Source organism: Fomitiporia mediterranea (assembly GCF_000271605.1).
Source record: "Fomitiporia mediterranea MF3/22 unplaced genomic scaffold FOMMEscaffold_15, whole genome shotgun sequence".
Classification (NCBI taxonomy): Eukaryota; Fungi; Basidiomycota; class Agaricomycetes; order Hymenochaetales; family Hymenochaetaceae; genus Fomitiporia; species Fomitiporia mediterranea.
The window spans coordinates 1559949-1582684 of NW_006760400.1; the positions used below are offsets into that span (position 1 = coordinate 1559949).

At 42.8% G+C, this 22736-nt stretch overlaps 6 protein-coding genes across 6 annotated transcripts; 3 read left to right on the plus strand and 3 right to left on the minus strand.

The window, feature by feature from the left end:
- Positions 1 to 717: 717 nt before the first annotated feature.
- Positions 718 to 2429, plus strand: FOMMEDRAFT_95832 (uncharacterized protein; the record flags this gene model as incomplete). Its single annotated transcript, XM_007270913.1, has 7 exons — positions 718 to 987; positions 1081 to 1134; positions 1217 to 1285; positions 1349 to 1494; positions 1563 to 1892; positions 1994 to 2117; positions 2217 to 2429. 7 exons carry the CDS (start codon positions 718 to 720, stop codon positions 2427 to 2429), a joined length of 1206 nt encoding a protein of 401 aa, XP_007270975.1.
- A 355-nt stretch (positions 2430 to 2784) lies between these two features.
- FOMMEDRAFT_114080 (cysteine proteinase) lies at positions 2785 to 6425 on the plus strand. The gene is made up of 8 exons (XM_007271138.1): positions 2785 to 3004; positions 3078 to 3091; positions 3163 to 3252; positions 3367 to 3663; positions 3779 to 3866; positions 3917 to 4077; positions 4135 to 4332; positions 4397 to 6425. The coding sequence occupies exons 1-8, from the start codon at positions 2873 to 2875 to the stop codon at positions 5955 to 5957; spliced, it is 2541 nt and encodes an 846-aa protein (XP_007271200.1). The 5' UTR covers positions 2785 to 2872; the 3' UTR covers positions 5958 to 6425.
- A 110-nt stretch (positions 6426 to 6535) lies between these two features.
- FOMMEDRAFT_171009 (uncharacterized protein) lies at positions 6536 to 8715 on the minus strand. The gene is made up of 7 exons (XM_007271139.1): positions 8579 to 8715; positions 8163 to 8515; positions 8044 to 8098; positions 7756 to 7976; positions 7235 to 7683; positions 6749 to 7174; positions 6536 to 6691 (listed from the first exon to the last, which is right to left on the minus strand). The coding sequence occupies exons 6-7, from the start codon at positions 6967 to 6969 to the stop codon at positions 6658 to 6660; spliced, it is 255 nt and encodes an 84-aa protein (XP_007271201.1). The 5' UTR covers positions 6970 to 7174; positions 7235 to 7683; positions 7756 to 7976; positions 8044 to 8098; positions 8163 to 8515; positions 8579 to 8715; the 3' UTR covers positions 6536 to 6657.
- Positions 7319 to 7450, minus strand: FOMMEDRAFT_187192 (pheromone-like peptide; the record flags this gene model as incomplete). The annotated part of the gene is made up of 1 exon (XM_007271140.1): positions 7319 to 7450. The coding sequence occupies one exon, from the start codon at positions 7448 to 7450 to the stop codon at positions 7319 to 7321; it is 132 nt and encodes a 43-aa protein (XP_007271202.1).
- A 292-nt stretch (positions 8716 to 9007) lies between the features above and the next one.
- FOMMEDRAFT_143178 (uncharacterized protein) lies at positions 9008 to 10209 on the plus strand. Its single transcript, XM_007271141.1, has 3 exons — positions 9008 to 9116; positions 9178 to 9864; positions 9923 to 10209. Exons 1-3 carry the CDS (start codon positions 9086 to 9088, stop codon positions 10132 to 10134), a joined length of 930 nt encoding a protein of 309 aa, XP_007271203.1. The 5' UTR covers positions 9008 to 9085; the 3' UTR covers positions 10135 to 10209.
- Positions 10210 to 10275: 66 nt separating this feature from the next.
- Positions 10276 to 12922, minus strand: FOMMEDRAFT_171011 (uncharacterized protein). Its single transcript, XM_007271142.1, has 6 exons — positions 12718 to 12922; positions 12590 to 12662; positions 12046 to 12539; positions 11585 to 11990; positions 10538 to 11531; positions 10276 to 10473 (listed from the first exon to the last, which is right to left on the minus strand). The coding sequence occupies exons 1-6, from the start codon at positions 12789 to 12791 to the stop codon at positions 10373 to 10375; spliced, it is 2142 nt and encodes a 713-aa protein (XP_007271204.1). The 5' UTR covers positions 12792 to 12922; the 3' UTR covers positions 10276 to 10372.
- Positions 12923 to 22736: the final 9814 nt, after the last annotated feature.

Genomic DNA, 22736 nt, shown 5'->3' on the forward strand with positions numbered 1-22736 from the left:
GGTGACTTCCCGTAAGGAATTTCGATGTTTCTAAACTCCAGACAGACCAAACAAAATTTTAAGCGAAATAGAAGTAAGGAACTTCAAACCGTAACACAGAAAAAACAGTCAGATTCCGGTCAACTAAGTCAGAGGCAGATTCCATTACATAAGAGACTAAATGGAGTTAATTTTGATGACAAAATGACAGTAGCTCAGGCACAATTACTATAAGTGTTGGCTAAAGTGCTTTAGGATAGGATTTCTTGTGTGTCGAGTCTGAAGAGGGGGGTCGGACCCCTCCTTCAGATTCTCAATTTTGGAGTGTAGTGAAAAGTGAGTGTTATTCGGTTCCTGCTTCGCTTACTCTCGCTTACACTCAACCGATGTCACCCAGCAGTTTAGGATTTGAGAAAAAAGCTAAATATGCTTATGGGAAGTCACCCAATGTCCATATATCATTATATGCGTGTCAAAATATCTCAAACCAATTAAAATTCCACGTTTTTAACTAAAACTAAAATCTTGGCTCTTCCACCATACTTCTTTTGTATAAGATTACGCACAACCCGCTAAAGGCATGGTAAAAAAGCTCCTGATTTTCCGTTCGCTGTTATCATTACGGCGTGCAAACCTTCGCCTACTAGTCTGACCCCGACTGTGCTTGAGTAGAACGAACGGATCTTAACTCTCTCATTTTCTCCCACCTACACTAAACTACAGAGCCCACCAGGAGTCATGTTCAACCTGACGACGACTGCTCTTGTAGATTTTCCTCGTGAACTAGTACTCTTGCATGAAAACGTGACGTCAAAGGACTTGTACATCTCTCTAGCTGCTGTTTTTGCGACTCTTTGTCTCTCATTCGTGCAGTTTTGGTATAAGAGGACACCAACCACCTCACACGATGATACTAGTACTAGTGCGAGTTCGAGGGAGGCTGACCCGCTTGAGAATGTCGACTATGCCAATATAAAAGTGACCAAGTTGCTTATACATCCAATCAAGGTGAGTTTAATTTTAGGTTGCGAGCTGTGATGGGTTGAGTTGGGCTGACATGGGATATGTGGTGTCATTTGTGTCATGGTCGGATGTCGGAAGAGTTGCCGTGGTACTTCGGTGTTAGAAGCCGAGTATACCGAGGAAGGTTTGGTGGTGAGTCTTTCTTCCGCTTTACATTTTTCTTTATATTTATATTATTTGTGTGTGCTAATTTGATTACTTGGGTTTGTTGTAGCATGACAGGAAACTCGCTATTATCGATGCGAAGACGCATAGAATAATCACTGCACGGGAGCTGCCTCAGGTAAGTTATTCAATGAGCAAGTTTTAAAAAAGAATTAAGAATTCTATTGATGTTTCCTTGTAGATGGTACTCATATACCCTCAGCTCATTGTTGACAAGCTGGATCAACATGGTGGACGAATTCACATCTCATTCCCCGATGAAAGCGGCTTTGAGCAATTCTCGATACCGCTCAGTCCCACGGACGAAGTTTTGAGGACCTGGAAAAGGTAGGTCGTTTGTTCAGTTTCAATAAAAAATAATAAAAAGAGGTTCGCTCGTGCTAACCGAGATAAAGGTTAGACAATATCGAGCTCTTCACATGGAGTGGTATAGATGGCTATGTTTGTCAATCAATTGACGCTGGAGACCGTGATGCACCAACACGAGTGTTATCCAAATACCTCGGCAAAGATGTCTACCTCGTTCTCAAAGGGCCAAGAGTACGACCCTGTCCACCAACGTACGATTTCCCTGCTCTCAAAGCAAGTGCATCATATCAGGATGCGTACCCTTTACTCGTCGTTTCCGAAGAAAGCCTGGTAGCAGTACAGACCCGGCTGCGTGGCGAAGTTGGTAATCAGGGAGTCGCGGACCGCTGGGGTACAGATAACCTTGTGATGGAACGGTGAGTGTCGTAAATGACCGTTCTCTTCCCCTGTCTCACGAATATTTTGCCTTTGATCTGTGCGTTCTCTTGGACGGATGCGCCCGAATTGCGGAAGATAGGTTCAGGCCGAATATCGTTCTTGCTGGAGCAGGTGTTCCATGGGCAGAGGATACCTGGGAGACTATACGAATCGGAGAAAACACATCGACAATCACACTCGTCTCAAAATGCACTCGCTGCCTGGTACGTTAATACGTTATCCTTCTCCTGAAACCCAGAGCAATCTTCTGATATAAAAGTTCCGCGTTATGTGCTCACTCACGGTCGTGTACGCATTATAAGCTACCGAACGTCGACCCTGAGACGGGTGTGCGAGACCAGGCGATTCCGTATAAAGTGCTCATGAAGTTTCGGACAGGGAAGGATCCGGCACGTCTGAGCAAGCCGTGTTTTGGCTGCAATGGCGTGCCAACGGGGCCGGGAGCCGTGAAGGGTATCGTCCGTATCGGGGACGCTTTAACGGTGGTGAAGACCATTATTCAGCGGCAAAAGTAGGGGTTCCGCTACCTTGCAGCAGACGCATATTTTGGGACGATAGAGATCATTATTGAATTGGACTCAGTTTGCAAATATGAGTGGAAGGAAAAGGAAGGCATAAGAGGTGAGGGGGGGCGGCGCATGCTTACGTCCGTGATGATAGAGTTGACTGGATAGAATTTGGATTGTTGCTTACATCGAGGCTGGCAGAGAAATCGATGGGGGAGTACAAGGAAATTAAATAGCTAGGAACGTGGAAGTATTATATAAGATGATATGTGTACCTGGTGCTTACGTAGATTAGATTATTGGATGGCTTGGCTCACGGCCCTTGCTCTCATCACCTGCTCACTCTGCATCCACAAACTACTTTCCTGCTTTCCGTCCACACACACCGCAAGTGCTCCTTCGCTGCTGCCGTCTCCCCTACAGCGACAGTCGAGCTCACTCCTCGTCGTGTGATGGCCATCGCGAAGTGGTTTGGCCAACCTAGTTCAAGCAGTGGCTCCAGCGCCGCTTGTCCGCCATCGACTGACCGCGCCAAGTCCACCGCGATCAACAAGGCTGAAGACAAGCACTTTGGGCTGGAGAATGTATGCATTCACTTCATTATCTATAACCCCCTTAAGTCTTACTGATGTACTCATGCCCTCTGGCTATGCATAGTTCGGGAATACGTGGTATGTAATTAATTCGATATGTATTGCCCCAGGCCTCATATAAAGCGAATGATTGACACATTGCCCTGTAGCTACGTCAACTCGGTCTTCCAGGCTCTGTACTTCTGTCATCCCTTTCGTGAACTCATCATCCAAGCGCACGACAAATCGAACCCTCCAGTGTCCCCGAACACGTACGCGTCTTCAGCTCCACCGTCATCTAGCATAGCGACGAACCCCCGCGCCAAGAATCAGAGAAAGCACTCTGCAACTGATGTCCACAAGATATCCGACAGTACGAACTCTAATGGCTCTGCGCCTCTCACCGGCCCGCCCATCCCAATCGCCCCACCGACCATGTTCTCTGCCCTCCGAGCGCTCTTCGTGCACATATCCAGCAATTCATTGGACAAGGGTGTCGTCGCTCCCAGGGCCTTCGTCGAGAAACTCAAAAAGGAAAACGAGTTGTTCAGGTCGTCAATGCATCAGGACGCCCATGAGTTTCTTATCTATTTGCTGAATAAAATAGCGGAAGACCTGGAGGAGGAAGCGCGGAACGTGCGCTCAGGAAGCTCGTCAGGTGAAGACCGTAAGTCGCGCTTCTCAGCCTATTTATACATTGTCTATTGCTCGTTCGAACCATTTTCATACAGTCTCTAATTCAATAACGTCGTGGGGTCCCTCAACGCTTGGAACAGCAACATCGAGGACGAACTCGTCGACGAATTCGAACATCGTGCATGACTTGTTTGAGGGAGTGCTCACCAGCGAGACTCGGTGTCTGACGTGTGAAACTGTACGTATGCTTTACCACATGCTAAGTATGGCCGCTGACTATTGTGGCAGGTGTCATCTCGAGACGAGGCATTCTTGGATCTGTCAATTGACATCGAGCAAAACTCAAGCGTGACGGCTTGCCTCCGGCAATTCAGTGCAAGCGAGATGTTGTGCCAGAAGAATAAATTCTTTTGTGATTCCTGTTGTGGCTTGCAAGAAGCGGAGAAGAGGTGAGTTTTCCCCGCATGTTAGAAGGAATGCGGCATGTCGGCTTATGCTTGCCGTAGGATGAAAATCAAACGATTACCAAACGTGCTTGCTTTACATCTGAAACGATTCAAGTATCAGGAAGATGTTGGGAAATACATCAAACTGGCATATCGTGTTGCTTTCCCTCTTGAGCTGCGTCTCTTCAACACCGCGGACGATGCAGTTGATCCTGACCGGCTATATGAGCTCTTCGCCATTGTTATCCATATTGGAAAGTGCGTTGATCATACATGTATAAAAGCCTCCTATCAAAGTTAGACTGACCATACCCCTTTACAGCGGGCCGTACCACGGGCATTACGTCGCAATCGTGAAGTCAAACGAATCTTGGCTAGTGTTTGATGACGACAGTGTCGAAAAGATTAAAGAGTCCGATATTTCCAAGTATTACGGAGATTCCAACAGTGGGGCCGCATATGTCCTATTCTATCAAGCACTGGATCTTGATTTAGCGGCGCTCGGGTTGAAGACGGATGAGCCTACTGCTACAGATTCCGCAGTTGAAGCATCTCCGATGCAGGCTCCTTTGCTTCCGCCTGGGCTCACCCACGAGGGCGATTCAGATGCCAGTGAATTTGCACCTGCGACACCTGCATCACCAGTACTACAAGCTATTCCAGCAGTTGCGTCCAACTCGTCTCCCCTACCCTTACATGTTACCATCCCTCCTGCGGAGACCTCAACTTCAGCGACGATTTCGATACCCGTACCTACCCCGACCGCGACATCTCCTAATGGCAAGTCGGGAGGATTCTTCAGTAGCCTCCGTCATAGCCCTTCGAAACCCTCATTCGGCTCAGAGAACCGACGTGCAGCTCAAGACGTGGTTAGCCCTCCCGTACCACCTTTACCATCGTCTATTGGATCACCTCAGATGAGCGCTGAGCCGAGCGTGGCTTCTACCTCTACTACTACCCCTCCTCCCACTATTGCAAATGGGAAGCATAAAGCTCCGAAAGAGAAGACGAGTGGCTGGTTCTCTCGCAAACGCAGTTTACGACCAGAGAAGGAGAAGAATCCTGATCGCTTGAGTCGACCTGCCACGTCTCACGGGCACGGGACACCCGACCACCACGATGGTGGTAGCTTCTCGTCATCGACCAACTCTTCTCGTGTACCATTAGTTGTTATGGACGGTGCGGACGGTTCATCGAGTTCGCGTCCTTCAGTCTCCGCGATGACTGATTCGCCTTCACTCCTCCCATCTCTGCCTGTGTCTCCTAAATCCCCTCAAGCCTCCTCTTCGTCTGATACTCATATCCTGCGACAAAATGGATCCGCTGTACCGCCTCTCTCTCCTTCGGCCCATACGTCTTCACACCATCGCGATGATGGCATGTCTTACCAATTCCACCTCCCAGGGCACAAGAAGTCGCAACCTTCGCTGAGCGGAAGTCCAACAGTAGTAGAAAGTAGTAGTAGGAGACTACCAGACGTTCGACCGCCCAAGCGTCCTTCGACTGCAGGTGCGGCCGAGTCACCAACGCATGGTACGTTCAAGCGTCTAGACGAAACTGCGCCTCTACCACCACTACCTTCCGAACTTCGCTCACCGTTACCTCGTCCGCGAACTGCCGCTTACGACCCGTCCATACCGAAGGAGGAGCGTGAGCAGCGTCGGTTCTCTGCTGCTATTGTCCCTCCTACAACACCGTTCAAGCGTGCGAGTCGGAAGTTGAGCTTTACGGGTAGTATGCTTGGGTGGGGGCGGAGGGATAAAGATAAGGAGAAGGAAAGGGAAAAGGAGAAACATAACGCTCCCTCTCAGCAACAGCCGAACTCGACGCAGAGCCTTGGAGCGTCTGTGTTGCAGGGGTTGTCTTTGTCTGGGCGTATGTGAGTGATGGAGTGTAGGTTTGAATCTCTTTTTGTTTTTCTTTACCTTAGGTTGGGACGGACGAACACGCCCGATTTGGATTCCATTAGTTTAGTTGAGTAGTCTGTGTAATCCATCTCTGTTTGTATTCCTCCTTCTGTCATTACTTGCATATCCATATCCATATCCATATCCACCTCTCCGTGTCTCTATCTCCATTACCTGTAGACATCGCACTCAATTACAACCCTTTTTTTTAAACTCGCCTTTTGAATTTTTATTATTGCCTTCCTTTTTTCTTCCTACTACTTTATACGCCTTACCCTTCCTCGTCCCGTTTCTTCTTCATGTAGTTTGCAATACAAAGCTGTATGCTTGTAATTTTTGATGCTACAATTCGAGATATGATATATTTTTATAGGACTTTTTCTTACCTTGTCTTCCTGCTTTTCTTTCTGATTGTCTAGTTTGTAGCTACTTACATTATTTTTTTTTTTGAATTTTTATTTGTTTGTTTCACCTTTACTTTTCTCTTTTTACTCCCTCATGTCAGATAGTAGTAGTTCATTTGTTTCATTCCAGAGTCAATGCTACAGACGCAACTCGTGTTGATCGATCAAAACTCGACATAAATTGTTACACTGAGCCGTTCGAGGAAGCATTATCTGGAATAAATAAATAAATTTCTTCAAAATCCACCTTCCTCTGTTGCTGAACTTAAAGTTCAGCGTGAAACCCGAGTCGCACAGTATGAAACTCTACGTGTTCCTCAGGCTATCGTAAAAAAATTTAAAAATTACAACGAGTGCACGCACTGAGTCATAGAAAAATTGTCGGGTGGTGATTCAGGGAAAAAGCCAGATAGTTGTAGGTGGGAACCCGTTAGTAACTCCTCTCTTCTCTTAAAAGACAAGTGGATTCTCCATAATTCCAAATTACTTGATTGGTCGTGCAAAGTGCATAAAGAACCGTCGCAGTCGTTATATAAGTACAAATCACGCCCCCATCCACTCCCAAAGAATCCGAAAAGCGACATCGTCCTCCGAAATGAAACGCATATAATACAAATAAGAATTCAATGGTCTCTCCTGGATGGTTGTGGGAAAACGTTCGAACGAAAGACGACCAGTCGAAGAGAAGCAGCCAAAATAACACGTTGAGCAAGGCCTTGGAAGGACGTCAACGAATGCGCGGGTCGAAATTGTAACCGCAGTGAATCGCGAAGTGATATAAGTTATGCACTGCCGAGTAATAAAAGTCAGATCAATTTGGGGTAGGCAAAGATAATGCAGAAGCCTCACAAATAAGATGTTTCTCAAAACCGTAAAATAGGGACGCCATGTAGGTAGAAATGGGTAGGAATGTGCCGTAGTCCGAATCGTAGTTCAAGCAATGACACAGTACGTGCCACTATCGCTTCCAGTTTCAGAGTCAACAGGAGTTGACATCTCCTGAGAGGGCGAAGAGGAAGGCGAGGACGAGTAGATAAGTGACGAGAGGTTGAAGAACGAGTCCATCACTGCAGGATGTGCGTAGATTGCGCAGAAGGACAACTCGCTCTGACTATTGTCGTGTCTGAACGTTAGGACCATCCGCAGCTCTCTGATCGCTCTTTTATAACAAGCTAGCTCCCGGAAATTTGGACCTCATGTCCGTCACCATCGCTTACTTGCAATCGCCTAACGTGAAAAGGCCGAATCTTCCGAGCGAGTCCATTCTTGCAAGAGAAAAAAAGTCGGGACCTGATGAACTGATATGTTATGGAACATAGCATATAAGGACCTACCGCCCAGAGACAATAAGAATGACCACAAGTACGTACCTATATTCCCAGTTCTTTGCTCCATACGCTGCCAGCCGTTCGGGAGTGCGAAGTCGCCTCAACACCAAGACAATTGGCATGGTAGCACGCGGATCAAGCGTATTCATTGTTATTTGTCACAAGTAAGGTTAAAATTAAAGTCTATCAGGACAAAAGGAATTTGTGTAAAAAGAAGATGACTTAAGGATCCGTGCGTATGACAAAGAGTGACTTCTTGACCACTGGACAATAAGATCGCGATTGAATAAAAACAGAGTCGACTGCCTTAATAGGAAATTAACACTCAACTCGTTTTTTCACAGTGGATTCGGTTAAGCTCTCGCGTTTAATTCATTATTTCTTGCTGATGGTAGAGAGTCGACTGGATTAGAAAAGTTGCGAAGGAAAGACAGAAATAGAGCAGATACCAGTGTTAAATTTATTTTAGTGTGTGCTAAACGTACCAAATAGTCCTTCATGGCAAGATTGACCGTAGTATGCCAGCTTTAAGCTCTTCACGTTTATCCTATCTTTACAGAGCCCTTTTTGTTTTGCGTGTCGTGCTTCGATGACCACGCTGAGCAGGCTATTTCCCGTTGCAAAAACGATGTAAGTGACAATGTAACTTTAATTCCGGCTGGGCGCATCCACAGCCTCACAATTAGGCGAAATGAGACGTTTCTTGTCAATGAAGGCCATTGTCCACCTTGCTCTACCCGTGACTCTGCGTGTACCCCATTCATTGCCTACAACGCGTTTCATGATGAAACACGAGTCATTCCTAGGACCGGAGCACAATCAGTCAGCGGGTATAAAGATGGAAGCAAGGAAATCGGGAACGAACTGACGATATATTCTTCACTCCTGGTTTGGTCAACTTCAAATGCCGGGCAGAAAAGAGGCAGAGCGAGTGTTGAATGCACACAGTTCGTGGAGATCAATCGCGAGTGGCACACGAAGTCCAAACATTGGCAATGAGCGAATAAGAACCATTTTGAGTAAGGGGATGGATTTGCTGCTAAATTACACAAAGGACGGTTAGGAGTTAGTAAGATAAATTCTGTAGAAACACCCAATATTGTAAAAGCATAGAGGGAACACCATGAAAGGCGACAAACTTGGGAATTTTGACAGGTCAGGTTTAGTTTGAGGTCTCAAAGTCACGTGGAACATCTTTTCTTTTCCGTCACCGCGTCGATCCTTTTCTTTGGACGAAATTACTGTTGTCCACCAACCTCAGTTCAAGCACTCCCAGTACCTTGGTCGTTGTCTAGTGGATGCATTAAAGAAGTCAAGGGATCCTGTAGAACTTCAACGTCTGCGCGGCATTTTTTTTGTCTGGACAACAAAAATGTCGTTCTTCAAAGTTGGCAATTCCTTAGGTACGAAGCATCCTTCTGGTCGACATTCACGCACAACTAAATCCACGTATATTTCACTCAGCGAGCATCGCATCTTCGTCAAAGTCATCACATTGCCTTTCTGCGATACGCTCTACAGCAGCACTACACACATCTGCAGTTCGTCTCGCCGAGTCTCAAAAACAACGCACCGCACGTCTTGTCCGGAGAACAAATATCGAAAAGAAGGCGGAGAGAGCTCGTACCTACGCCGAGAATAGACCTCATCCCGTTCTGGGAACACGCCCAGGAGAGGAGGAAAAGAAATGGCGAAAAAGCGACCTCGCAAAAATACTCGTTACATCCGAGGAACTTGGATCCCTTGCGCCCACTCCACTAACGGGGAACGACACTGAAATCAATTTGCCCGAGCATACAAGCTATGGTATGGATGGACTCGACGGCGTAGAGAATCGAAAGGGACAGCTTGAATTCTTCTTCAAGCACTTGCCCGACACCTCTTTGGTTGCCGAAGTTGAGCAAGTTGATCCAGACCTTCAAGATCGACTTAAGGCCAACATCGGTAACCCTGAGAATCTAAGCATCGAGGACCAGAGGCATTTGGCTGAATTTCGCCAGAAGGAGATGGAAAAGGCTCGACAATTGGCACGTATTGTGGATTTGAGGAATGCGAATGCTCGAGGGATTGCATTTGAGAATCGTAGACGAATTATCGCGGCTTTCTCACCAACGCAAAACGCAAATGATTCTGGCTATCCCGAGGTGCAGGGTGAGTTTTTTTTATACTAGTGATCCGACGTACCGTATCTGATACTTAAACGAACAAGTTGCTCTCTTGACAATGAAAATTCGTAATCTTTGGAGCCATCTCATGGAACGTAAGAAAGACGTCCATTCACGTCGTTCTCTGCGATTACTGGTACACCAGAGGGCGAAGATGCTGAAGTATATCAAGCATATGGACCGCGATCGGTATGATACCATCCTTCAGCGAGTCGGCCTCGAGGCAGAAGCTGTAGAGGGTGAAGTCGTCGTATAACTGAGAATACATTGCTACGTCCTTTCCTGTGATAACGCAAATTCTTTTAGATCGTCCTTGGTATTCTAATGAAAGACTATTTCCTATCAACTTTGTCGAATGACTATCGACGTATTGTAATGAATGTCCGTGGTTAATGTGAAAGGAGACAAGAATGATGGTCCATGAAAAAGACTATTGAGACAAGGGAGGGTGAGATGTGAGTACAGGTTATGTGATATAAAACCAAAGTGTAAATTTAATTGCGAGTATTCTTGGACGATGCGAAACAATCCCAGGGAGTTTTCACGTTCTTCAAACGTTCGTCCATCTCTTTATTATGCATAGCGTCATCAGCATCTGTGAGGTAAGCGTTAGAGGTGACACGGTTGAGCAAGTTCTACAGTGATTAGGGAACACGTACCTTGCGGACGAGAGTGAGCAAAATCGACGATATGCAGATGGTTATCTGCCTTCGTTGCGAATACGGTACGTCCAGTGTCTTCGTCAAAGCAGACAGCAGACAGACCCAAGGGAAGCTTAGCTTGAAGGTCGAGTGGAAGCTTCATGGGTCCAAGCATCGTTTCTCTTTCCATGGCTGCAGGAGGAATGTCCAGACTCGGATGGTATGGATTGTCAGTATCTTCTGGGATGGGCATCTCTTGCGAAGACTCAGGTGTTTCAAGCTCTGGCCAAGTGTCCACAAATTCGGCATTCGTCATGGGCGGTTCGTCGAGAAACTTCGTATAGTCCTTCCTATTATACTGGAACCCCCAGCATGCAGTGACCGGCGGTTCTGTCGATCGATAATTCCGTGGAATGGCATAAACGAATGCACGTCGAGCACCAGGCAGGATACGCAGTGCGTCATCTTTACGTCTTCGCGGTGGTGACTTGCGAGTTCCGTTTCTGTCCTCAGTATCTTCACTTTCGTAATCCATCTCTTCGCCGAAAGTATCGTCAATCGCGTCGCCGATGAAGTAGTGCCTGGTTCTCTCAAAGGAGTAGATGAAGTGTCGGGATCTTTCCTGCTCTGGAGTTGGATATAAAAACATCTGCTGGGCCGTTTTCTCAACGGGCCACAGGCTATGATGAGCCATACCTTTCGCTGTACGAAGGTAAATTGACAAGGGTTGGGGATAGCGGCCCCTTGTGAGGTTCGGCGTAATAGAATCGTCATAGTCCGGAGGGACTGTTCGCTGCACTTCGGATATCTGGACATTTAGATAGCGACCCAATGTCAGCGTGTTCCTACCCCAGGCGTCAAGTTGTAGTGTTTCTCCGAAATCCGGAATTCCATATGTCTCAAAGACGAGATGGTCGGACTCCATCTCAACCGCGTCATTCTTTGTAATGTTGCGAACCACGAGAATTCGACTTTGGTCTGGAAGTACGCGGAAGTTCCAGATAGAGTGATGCTATGAATCAAGAAAGTCAGTACTAGGAGCTACTTGTGAGACCGATGACCTACAGTCTCGCCATATTGCGGAATGGGGAGACATTCTAAAACCGAACGGTTGTCAACAAGATTTCCCAAAGGCTGAATGACAATTTTGTTTGGTCGTTTTACGACACACATGACAGGTACGTCTTGGATAACGTCGAGGCTGACCACGCCTAACTGCGCTCCGGTCCGAACACGTCCTACGTCGGTCCAAATATCAAGGGCCAAGCCTTCAGGTATGGCATGTGTGGCAACAATTTTTGAGGCGACCAATTTAACTCTCTCTGCGTATTCGTCCGTCATGGGTCGCGCTTTGCGATCATTGAAAATGTCGAGAAGCATTACGGGGACAAATAGGGCTGTGCATTCATACTTGAGAGGCATGAAAGGATCCTCTTGGTCTTCTTTACCCCCTAACTCAAACGTTTCTGGGCTAATGAGCATTTCAGTAAAGCCTTTAAGGTAAAGTTTCAGAAGAGGTCACATACATATACCTTGAGTCATTATCGTATTTATGTCGTTTGCGTAAAAATGCGACCACGATACCATGAAAAGGACCAAGGTTCATGTATTTTGCTGTAAGACCATACGCCCTGACTTCCGTACGGCGGAAGAGGACTGGTGCTGGCCTCTGTGTAGCTCTATGTCCGAGTGACCAGATAGCCAGTCCATATTGTCCATCAAACGACTTCACAGACATTACGAGATAATGTCCACCTGGTAGAAGCACCACTTCCTCGACGTGCTGATGCGCGAATACCTCGCAGGTGTCTTGATATTCGATTTTATGCTGCTTCCACGTCTTGTCATAGGTGATAGCGCGCGAAACAACTGATTCCATCTCATGACCAGTAAGTTGTTCGAGACCGTACATGTACGTTGGCGGAAGTGGAGCAAGGGGTTGCTGCAGTTGCGAAATGTACGGGAGGAAGCGCTTCCATATAACGGGTTTCTTCGTGAGCACAGCAAGCGCTTTGCACACCTAAGCCACATCAGACGCGTATTAAACCACTTCACGAAATTTCTACGTACCTGCCTGAGACGAACTATATCGCGTACGGACAACCAAGAAAAAATCTCGTCAACGAGAATTTCCTCCGGCAACCTGGGAGAGATATACTGGTCAAGCACTATATAATCCTGAGGGTAACCTGCCTTACGAGAGTAGTTTGGAGCCTGGATGTGTGAAAAATCTGGACCAAGCCGAGTGAGAAAAATCAAATGAGAGTCTCATCGTGCCCTGCAGACAGGATTGAAGTAAAAAATTGAAACGAAAGCGCGGATTGAGATAAGCGCAGAGAAAAGAGTGTGTTAAGTGAAGGAGGGAGAGAACAAGTGGGACGAAGCAGAAAGGCGGGCATGCGCCTTACCTTGGCCACTAATCCGCAGAAAAGTGGTTGTTCGCCCGATTTGGAGTTGAGATTTCTACGACAACACCCAGGCCATACGGATTTCTGATATCTGCTAGAGCAAGCTCTACATATCTTGTAGTCTTATCCCTTATCGCGACCGCGTATCGTTGGCTTTTGGCATAGACTTGGTAGTTGCTGAACAAGGGTTACCTGATCTGGTACCCCTTCAATCTGCTCTAGCATCACGGAGCATCGCGACTGCTGGCGTTCTCATAAACATGCGAACCAAAGTCAACCAAGCGGACAAGTGAATAGAATTGAGTCGCATATTGGCATTCCCCCAGGACAATATCGAGACCAGTGCCAGGGAGTTGATTGATTAACCTCTTGACCAAACGAAGCTTCCACTATTGGATCTTGAAATATGACAACGCAGCCATGTGGGAAAAAAGATATTAAAAGTGCAGGACGAGTGTGTAGAAGAGACAGTCAAACAACTTTGCTTGGGTATCGTTGAAGGATAGATATAATTCATGAACAATAGAGGACAGTTCGACTCCGATGGCCATGTCAAAATCGACCCACCATTGTGCCAAACACATCCAAACTGCTTAGTAAGCTCAAAGTACAAGGCGTTGTTTTTTTTCCTTCTTCTTCACAACAAACGGGCATGCCACGCTGCTTGACGCCAGCCTCCGACCGTCGAGTCAGTGCCATTGACAGTCCTTAACAAGGCTGTTGCTTCGTCCGTAAGAGGGAGTGTCCAGTACTAGGAAATGTTGCGTTGCGATTGGGACGACGTTGCATGTCGACTTAACCTGGCACATGCGTTGTTCTACATGCTCTTTACTTTGGTGTATTAGGTCATGCTGTGGACTTGGAACAAGAATATACAGTAAGTCTTCAATATCTTGCATGTCTGCGCCATCTTCTGGTCTATGATTCCATAAACCTGATTTAATGAGCCTGATTCACTTCTGTTCAAGAAGGGAACTGGACGAAACCATACAATACACACTGAGACCTATTGCATTTTTGTCATTTACATGTCTTTCATCAAAGTCATATACTGATTTATATGATTCATCAGGCAGCGCGTCCTTCGTGACGACAATGTATTTGCTCGTCATTGGTGTCGAAGCAAAGAATGCGACAGTCCCTTGCTGTATACCCTTTTTTTCATGTCGTAATGTAATGTTCAATGAAGTTTTGTTTCAAAACACCGCAACAGCAATTACAAAAGCTATTGGAGAGGAGGCTATCTGTACCGTTACCCTAGATCCTTTGCCATTAGGGACATCGAGATGGTGGCGACTCAGAACCGAGAATATCCGCGTATTCACAATGACGTGCAAAGAACAGTGTTCCTTATAGACGTCACACTCACTATGCGGAGTCTCAAGAGAAAAGGGGCAATTATAATGTCGACGTTTCCTGCAACCTGGGTCGATCGTATGTGCTTTTTTAAATTAGTTCTTCCGATGCTCTCCTGGTAATGACAGGTGTTCACATTCGCATGCTATTCGTGAGCATGAGTACGTGTTGTGGCACTATATTGGGTAAGATACTCTGTCTGGCGTTAAATCTTGAGGCAGTGTGCTGAGCTTCACCTTTACAAATAACGCACTAATCACAATTATCTAGTCCCTAATTTCTATCGTAATATTTTAATGGGTACCCGCATAACTCAGTTTTTGATTGATCAACAGTTTTCATTTCTGTTACTCAACGTGCTTTCCTACAATACTAGATTACATCAGTGAGACCAAGGAGCCGTCATTGGAATGTCCGTCTAGGTCGCAATCCCGCTTCGAGTCGTCCATAAAGTGAAGACATAACAGTATCACTTTCAATTCCGTCTCCATTATCTGTTGTACAGTTGAAAATACCTTATTGCATCACATTATAATGTATAAATTGAATATTGCATAGCTTTCTGCCTAATCCCAGCTTGGGATAAGGGAATTATGCACAAAAATAGTCTATTGCATATTGCATCAAGATTTGTGAGAAAATTATACAAAATTCTGAGCATTTTGGGAAATTAGACTGCTTACTGTTGTGATTTTTGTACCCAGAAGCCTCACATATTGTTCTCTAACATACTTCAATACAAAAAGAATGTTTCTGATTAACATTTTGTTACTTACAATTTCTTTGATACTATCACAAGACTAAGATAGGGTAGCAAAGATCTCTTCATAATATGTAGGGGAAAGTTATTTGTATTAACTAGCTTTTGTAAGCCTACCCTACAGCTTACAACAGTTTCCATACTATTATGTACCTCTCCTGGTGTGGAACCACATTTCTAAACCTGGACCTTCTCTCAAGCCTAGACCTCCTTAGTGTAGACCCTAGAGTTACACACATTTCCTCTTTTGTCTTCACACTATGTTTCCTTATTGTCAGCAACAGTGTAGAGGGGACCTGAAGGCTCAGCAAGGGGACCCAGGCTACAACTATCCTACATAACAGAAATACAGAATGTAAGCACTGGAACATAGTTAGAACTTGCAGAACAGGTAGAGAGAGAGAGTGAGACAAGAGTAGAGTATATAGAGTGAGCCTAAGAGTACAGGACTATCTAGAGTAGACAAGATCAAGACTACAGGACCAGTCTGATCTTGTACACCTATATATACTAAACTATACAAGAGTACTCAGGGAGTATGAGCTACTAAGAATGATGAGCCACAAAGAATGAAAGAAAGGAAGGTCAAAGATAAAGGTATAAAGAATGAAGGGATGGACAAAGGGTAAGAGACTATAGAATGAACAAAGAATGAAGGGGTGGTCAAAGGAATGGAATAATAAAGTAAGGAAGGGTAGTAGTAAGAGTCAGTATGTATATAGTCTATAGACAGTACTCCTGAGGGACAAAAGTCCTGAGTTCTAGTACAGAAGAGTGTAGAACCCTTAGAACTGAAGGTACAAGAGTAGAGAATCATAACATCACCCCTTCTCTAAAACCAATTGTTCTGATTGGTGAACATTAGGCTTGGTTAGCAGTTTGAGCATAGGTTAGAATGGTAGGGCTTGGAAATCTGTAAGGCTAAGTTTGTACAGAGTACTAGGATGAAGCTGATAGAAATCTTGGATTGTCTTAGAAGTATGGGCAAGGTTCTCAGTAGGTTCCTAAGTGTGCTCCTCAACTAGGTACCCTTTCTAGTAAACAAGGAATTTGAGTTTTCTATATAGTAGCTTAGTATCTACTATATACTCTACTTTGTATTCTGGTTTAGAGCCAATAAGTTCTGGTAGAGGCAGAGAGGGTCTTTGTTGTGAAGGAAAACTAGGATTATAGTACTAAGACAATAGAACCTTATTAAACACTGAGTGTATACACTTCTATGTTGTTAGAAGTTAGAGTTTGTAGACAGAGTGTCAGTAACAGTGTAGAGGGGACCTGAAGGCTCAGCAAGAGGACCCAGGCTACAACTATCCTACACAACAGAAATACAGAATGTAAGTACTAGAACATAGTCAGAACTTACAGAACAGGCAGAGAGAGAGAGTGAGACAAGAGTAGAGTATATAGAGTGAGTCTAAGAGTACAGGACTACCTAGAGTAGACAAGATTAAGACTACAGGACCAGTCTGATCTTGTACACCTATATATACTAAACTATACAAGAGTACTCAGAGAGTATGAGTTACTAAGAATGATAAGCTATAAAGAATGAAAGAAAGGAATGTCAAAGATAAAGGTATAAAGAATGAAGGGATGGACAAAGGGTAAGAGACTATAGAATGAACAGAGAATGAAGGGGTGGTCAAAGGAATGGAATGATGAAGTAAGGAAGGGTAGTAGTAAGAGTTAGTACACATATAGTCTATAGACAGTACCTCTAAGGGACAGAAGTCCTGAGTTCTGGTACAGAAGAGTGTAGAACTCTTAGAACTAAAGGTAAGAGAGTAGAGAATTGTAACATCACCCTTCCTCTAAAACCAATCATTCTGATTAGTGAACATTGGACTTAGTTAGCAGCTTAAGTATAGGTCAGAATAGTAGGGCTTGGAAATCTGTAAGGCTGAGTTTGTACAGAGTACTAGAATGAAGCTGATAGAAATCTCAGATTGCCTTAAGAGTATGAGCAAGGTTCTTAGTAGGTTCCCAAGTGTGCTCCTCAACTAGGTACCCTTTCTAGTAAACAAGGAATTTGAGTTTTCTACACAGTAGCTTAGTATCTACTATGTACTCTACTTTGTATTCTAGTTTAGAGCTAATGAGTTCTGGTAGAGGTAGAGGGGGTCTTTGTTGTGAAGGAAAACTGGGATCATAGTACTAAGACAACAGAACCTTATTGAACACTAGGTGTATGTGCTTCTATGTTGCTAAAAGTTAGAGTTTGTAGGTAGAGGCACTAACCTTCTTTTCAATAACAAAGGGTCTGAAGCATTTGTTGTCCAACTTCTTTATTAGACAATCTAAGGTCAGATTAGTAGCTTCTAGTATAACCTTGTCACCAGACTAGTAATCCTTAGCTACAGACCTCTTCTAATTATAGTTCTGCTTTATAACCTATACTATCTTCTCCAAAAGAGCTTGTACATTCTCTCTAGTCCTGTGTATCTGTTTTACAAAGTCTGTTACAGATTCAGAACTACTGTTCTAGTTTAGAACTGTCCCCTAGTATAGATGTCTCTTATGATTGAGGAAGAACAGAGACTGTCCTGTTATAGAGTGTTACTAGTTATTGTGTACAAATTCTGCTAAAGCTAACTATTCAGACTAGTCTGATTACTAATGATTAATGAACATCTGGAGGTAGAGCTCAATCTCCTGATTGACTCACTCAGTTTGACTGTCAGTCTGTAAGTAATATGTAGTAGAAGGGTTCCCTTGAATTCTGAGAAGCACATACAAGTCCTGTATGAACTTTGACTTGAATTATAGTCTACAATCATGAATAAGCTTCTGAGAGAGTCTGTACAACTGGAAAACATGATTCTAATAAATGTATACTATACCTTTGAAAGTGAGTTCTGTTCAGGTTAGAACTGTGTAGACTTACTTAAAGAATTGGTTGACAATTATATAGATAGTATTGTAACCCTAAGACTTAGGTAGCTTACTGATCAGGTCTACTAAGACTTCTTCCTAAGAGTGATCTAGAATCTGATACAGATGTAGGGGAGTCTGAACCCTTGTCTGGTAGGCCTTAGTCTGTTAGTATATATTATAACCAGTTATGTACTTTAGGATTTCTCTCTGTATTTCTGGCTACTAGTAGTTCTAAATAATAAGTTCCTACATTTTGTGTCAGCCTGAATGTCCTACAGTCAGATTGTTGTAATGAGCTCAGACAATGTCCTCCTACAGCTTCCAATCCTTTAGAATGTACAGTCAGCCTTCTTAGTAAACCTGTCCATCCTCATCCTCCTCCTAATCCCTAGCCTGCTTCTCTAACTGTTTCACTACAACCTAGTCCTGTGTGTGTCTCAGAGCTTACTGTATACAGGTGACAAAGTTAACATTCTTGGATTTGAGTCAGATCTCTTAGATTGTCTTAGACACAAAATAGGAATTGTCTAAGAGAACAAGATTTTTGTTATCATTCTCTCTCCTTTCATAACCTACTTGTTTTGAGAGTAAATCAGCTTTTGTCATTTGTGTTCTAGGTTTGTAGGTTAGTACAAAGTTGTAGTCCTACAGTTCTAACATCTAGTAGGCTTAGTAGTAGTTGAGCTTCTGAGGTGTCTGGAAGTACTAGAGATTAAGGTGATCACTCTAAATCTTAAACTTCTGTACAGTACTAAGGAGATATTAATACTACTCCTCTAAGGAACAGACAATTGTAAGGAGTTCCTTGTTATAGATAGAGTAGTTTCATTCTGTTACAGAGAGGGATTCTGATTAGAATACTATTAGACACTACTTTCTGTCAATAAACTAGGACAGTACTACTCTATTTACAAAGTTGGAAGAGTTAGCTTTAACTTAGAACTTGTCTACAACTGTTAGAACTACTAATACAGGCTTACTAGTAATGGCCTACTTAAGAGACTCAAACACAGACTACTACTGATCATCCTATTACTAAGGGACATCCTTACTAGTAAGATTGTGAAGGGGCTGGGTGATAGTACTAAAGCCTTAAATAAAGTGTTAGTAGTAGTTTGTAAACCTAAGGAATACTTAGACCTGTTTCAGGTTCTAAGGTTGTGACCAGTTCTGAACTGTAGTTACCTTTGCTGGATCCATACAGACCTCTCCTCTACTAATTATGAAGCTTAGATAATCTACTGACTCCTGTACAAAAGAGTACTTTACTTCTTAGAGGAACAATTTATTATCTCAGAACTATTATAGAACTACTTGGATCAGTTAGTAATAGTACTTAACTGTCTGAGTAAAGATCAGAATGTTATCCAGATACACACTAACATACTCTAAGTTAATCAGATCTGTAAGGATGTGATTCATAAATGACTGAAACATTGTAGGCAAGTTAGTTAGTCTAAAGAACATTATAGTCAGTTTGTACAATCTGTAATTAGTTCAGAATGTAGCCTTCTACTCATCTCTGTCTTAGATCTGAATATTGTTGTATCCCTATTAAACATCTAACTTAGTAAAAACCCTGGATGTATACATCTTATTAATGAGCTCCTGAATCAGGGAGAGTAGGTACTTGTTTTTAATAGTACTCTTATTAAGACAACAATAATCTTAGACTAGGTAGAGCTTCCTATCTTTCTTTTTGACAAAGAAGAAAGAGGAGGCTATAAGGGACTTTAAGGGTTGGATCCAGCTGTTCTGAAGATTTTCCTAAAGGAACTCATTAAGCACCTCCTACTTGTCTCTATTGAGTAGGTAGACCTTACAATCCTTAAGTTGGAAACCCTTAGTTAATTCAATTGTATAGTCTTAGGGACAGTGTTTAGGAAGCTAGTCAAATTCCTCTTTACTAAAGACTTTAGGGAACTCTCAGACAAAATCTGGCAGGCTGAGTTTATGTGTGTTCTAGAGTAGAGTCATTCTGAGAGGGTTCTAGACTGGTTCTGTCTTAGACATCCTTCAGATTGACTCTGTTCTACCTTAACTAGAATATGTATCCACATATCTATCCTAGTTAAAGAAGAACAACTGGTCACCTTTATCAGAACTGTTAGTAACATTAGAAGCATTTGTATCCACTTAGAACAGTAGTACAAGGTAGCTGTAAGACTTAGAATACTAATTGAATGTAAGTGTCTACTCTAACTAGTTAATAGTAGGGTTGTGAGCCTTAAGCTATTCAAATCTAATAAAGATGTCTGTCTTTCTAAGGTTGGTGACTCTGAACTCAATACTTTCCTCATAATCCTGAATAGTCATCTGTAGTTGGACAAACTTAGTAATCTAACTATTCTGGTTCAGGGTTCTGTCTGTATTGTATACTAGGATTGGAAGTAGAATGTGTTGAGTAGGGAGGTAGTGTTCCTGTATAAAGGCCTTATTAATGTATGAACTAGTGTATTTACTATCTATCAGAACTATTGTTCAGATCTAGAGGGATCCTGAGAAGAGAGCCAAGAGGACAGGGACTTAGAGCTAGTGTCTAGAATGTTCTCAGATGAACTACTATTTGTTCTAAAGAGAATATACAGCTTGTACAGCCTTGTTGTCTGAGAGAGTAAGTATATATACTAACATTTCCTTATTAACCTCTCTCTTTCAACAAGGACAGACTTATGTCCTCAGCTGTGAACTCAGCTGAGACTATCCCTACTTAATACTATAGACAAACTACTGAGTAGTAAATAGGGCTAGGTAGTGTTTCAAACATTCTGAGATCTTAGAATACAGAAGTAGTAGGTTAGATTGTACAGATTTAGACTTAGATAAAGTGTAAAGAGAAGAATCAAAAGAATCAGAAGAAATAGGAGAACTATCTACTTTTGTTTTTAACTTTTTTCTTTCTAATAAATAATTTTGTTAATTTATTTTTTCTACTTTTTCTACTTTTTCTACTTTTTCTACTTTTCTTACTTTATTTACTTCTAATCCTACAGTGTCTATTGAATCAAAAGTAGCTATTAAAAAATCCAAGTCATAGCTCTTTAGTACTGTATTTACTATTAGGCCTCTACAAAATCCTAGAATACATAGTCAGAGTCTAAGAGTTCTAAGGTGACTTCTAGATTTGTAGAAAAGGCTTCTTACTACTAATCCTACTTGTCACTCATTATTACTCTAATGACCTGACAGATATACTGTCACTTCTATAGGTAGTCCTTAATTTGATACTCTGACTTTCTGTAAGTAAAGTATACTCCTTACTTTTAGGCTTCTCTAATGTCTATTAGAACAGATTGATTACAAATTACAGGCAGATCAATCTGAGGGCTCAGAACTGTTAGAGCTAAATACATGTGTAAGTGTTCTATACAGACTTAATGTATCCAAGCTACAGCTTGGTTGAAGGAAATAGTACACATTTTCTACTTAGTGTAAGTAACTAGTTCTAGTATTATTCTAAGGATCTTATTAACCAGTTCTGGGTGAAGAGCTTTTTTAAGCATTCTAATAAGGACATTATTAAACCTGAGTACAAATCCTACCTTCCAGGCCAGGATATCAAACTCCTGAAAGAAGGTATTAGTAGAATGTTTACTCTGTTATAAAGATGTAAGCTTGTTCTACACATTACACTTCTTATTCAGATTGATGAAGGAAGCATAGAGCTACTCTATGAATTCCAAATATAACTTATTGTTTTAAAGTTGGATCAGGCTTCTAATCTGATAGCCTTTGATCCAGTTCTAGGCTCAGGTGGTTGTGTTGCCTTCCTTCATAAAGGAGAGGACAAATAGGACACAATCAAGATCTGAGGATAGATTAGTTAAAGTAGTAGCTATATATAGTTTGACTTGGTGCTAGAAGTCCTTAAAGTACTACCTATTAAAGTCTGAAGGGTGGGCTACATATACTTTCTTTCTAGAACAGGTTACAACTTCTAGAACAATTGAAACAGGTTCTGAAGGGGTTAGAGGCATGTAGTTAGTAAAGGCCTCTTAGATAGAGGTCTATACATATTAAGCTAGTTCTACTTGTAACTACTGATCTGGCAGAACAGTAGGGGTAACAGTTAGTGTAAGAGAGTCTATGTTTACACTACAAAGGAATTGGTACTAAACTAAAAGGGGTAATGAATAGAAGAAGGGTGGCAAAAGTTTAAAAGGGTTTAGAAAGTTTAAAATTTAAAAATGTAAAAGGGTTAGGACAAAGAAAAGAGATTGACACAATAGTAAGTACTAATACTCAAAATGTAGGAGAGTTGTAGGGTAGTAATAGGTAGTCTTAATCTAATGTTAGTAACAGTATAGAGGGGACCTGAAGGCTTAGTAAGGGGACCTAGGCTACAACTATCCTACACAACAGAAATACAGAATGTAAGTACTAGAATATAGTTAGAACTTACAGAACAGACAGAGAGAGAGAGTGAGACAAGAGTAGAGTATATAGAGTAAGCCTAAGAGTACAGGACTACCTAGAGTAAACAAGATCAAGACTATAGGACCAGTCTGATCTTATACACCTATATATACTAAACTATACAAGAGTACTCAGAGAGTATGAGCTACTAAGAATGATAAGCCACAAAGAATAAAAGAAAGGAATGTTAAAGATAAAGGTACAAAGAATGAAGGGATAGACAAAGAGTAAGAGACTATAGAATGAACAAAGAATGAAGGGGTGGTCAAAGGAATAGAATGATAAAGTAAGGAAGGGTAGTAGTAAGAGTCAGCACACATATAGTCTATAGACAGTACCTCTAAGGGACAGAAGTCCTGAGTTCTAGTACAGAAGAGTGTAGAACCCTTAGAACTAAAGGTAA

Bases quoted from the DNA above. Each gene is read 5' to 3' on its own strand.
- FOMMEDRAFT_171011 (XM_007271142.1), bottom strand. From the start codon at position 12,791: ATGAGACTCTCATTTGATTTTTCTCACTCGGCTTGGTCCAGATTTTTC. The intron at 12,540-12,589 runs GTACGTAGAAAT...GATGTGGCTTAG, and splicing joins ATATAGTTCGTCTCAGGCAG to GTGTGCAAAGCGCTTGCTGT. The intron at 11,991-12,045 runs GTATGTGACCTC...AATGCTCATTAG, and splicing joins GATAATGACTCAAGGTATAT to CCCAGAAACGTTTGAGTTAG.
- FOMMEDRAFT_171009 (XM_007271139.1), bottom strand. From the start codon at position 6,969: ATGTCGCTTTTCGGATTCTTTGGGAGTGGATGGGGGCGTGATTTGTAC. The intron at 6,692-6,748 runs GTGCGTGCACTC...AGGAACACGTAG, and splicing joins GACAATTTTTCTATGACTCA to AGTTTCATACTGTGCGACTC.
- FOMMEDRAFT_114080 (XM_007271138.1), top strand. From the start codon at position 2,873: ATGGCCATCGCGAAGTGGTTTGGCCAACCTAGTTCAAGCAGTGGCTCC. The intron at 3,664-3,778 runs GTCGCGCTTCTC...AGCAACATCGAG, and splicing joins TCGTCAGGTGAAGACCGTAA to GACGAACTCGTCGACGAATT. The intron at 4,333-4,396 runs GTGCGTTGATCA...ACCCCTTTACAG, and splicing joins ATTGTTATCCATATTGGAAA to CGGGCCGTACCACGGGCATT.
- FOMMEDRAFT_143178 (XM_007271141.1), top strand. From the start codon at position 9,086: ATGTCGTTCTTCAAAGTTGGCAATTCCTTAG. The intron at 9,117-9,177 runs GTACGAAGCATC...TATTTCACTCAG, and splicing joins CAAAGTTGGCAATTCCTTAG to CGAGCATCGCATCTTCGTCA. The intron at 9,865-9,922 runs GTGAGTTTTTTT...TAAACGAACAAG, and splicing joins TGGCTATCCCGAGGTGCAGG to TTGCTCTCTTGACAATGAAA.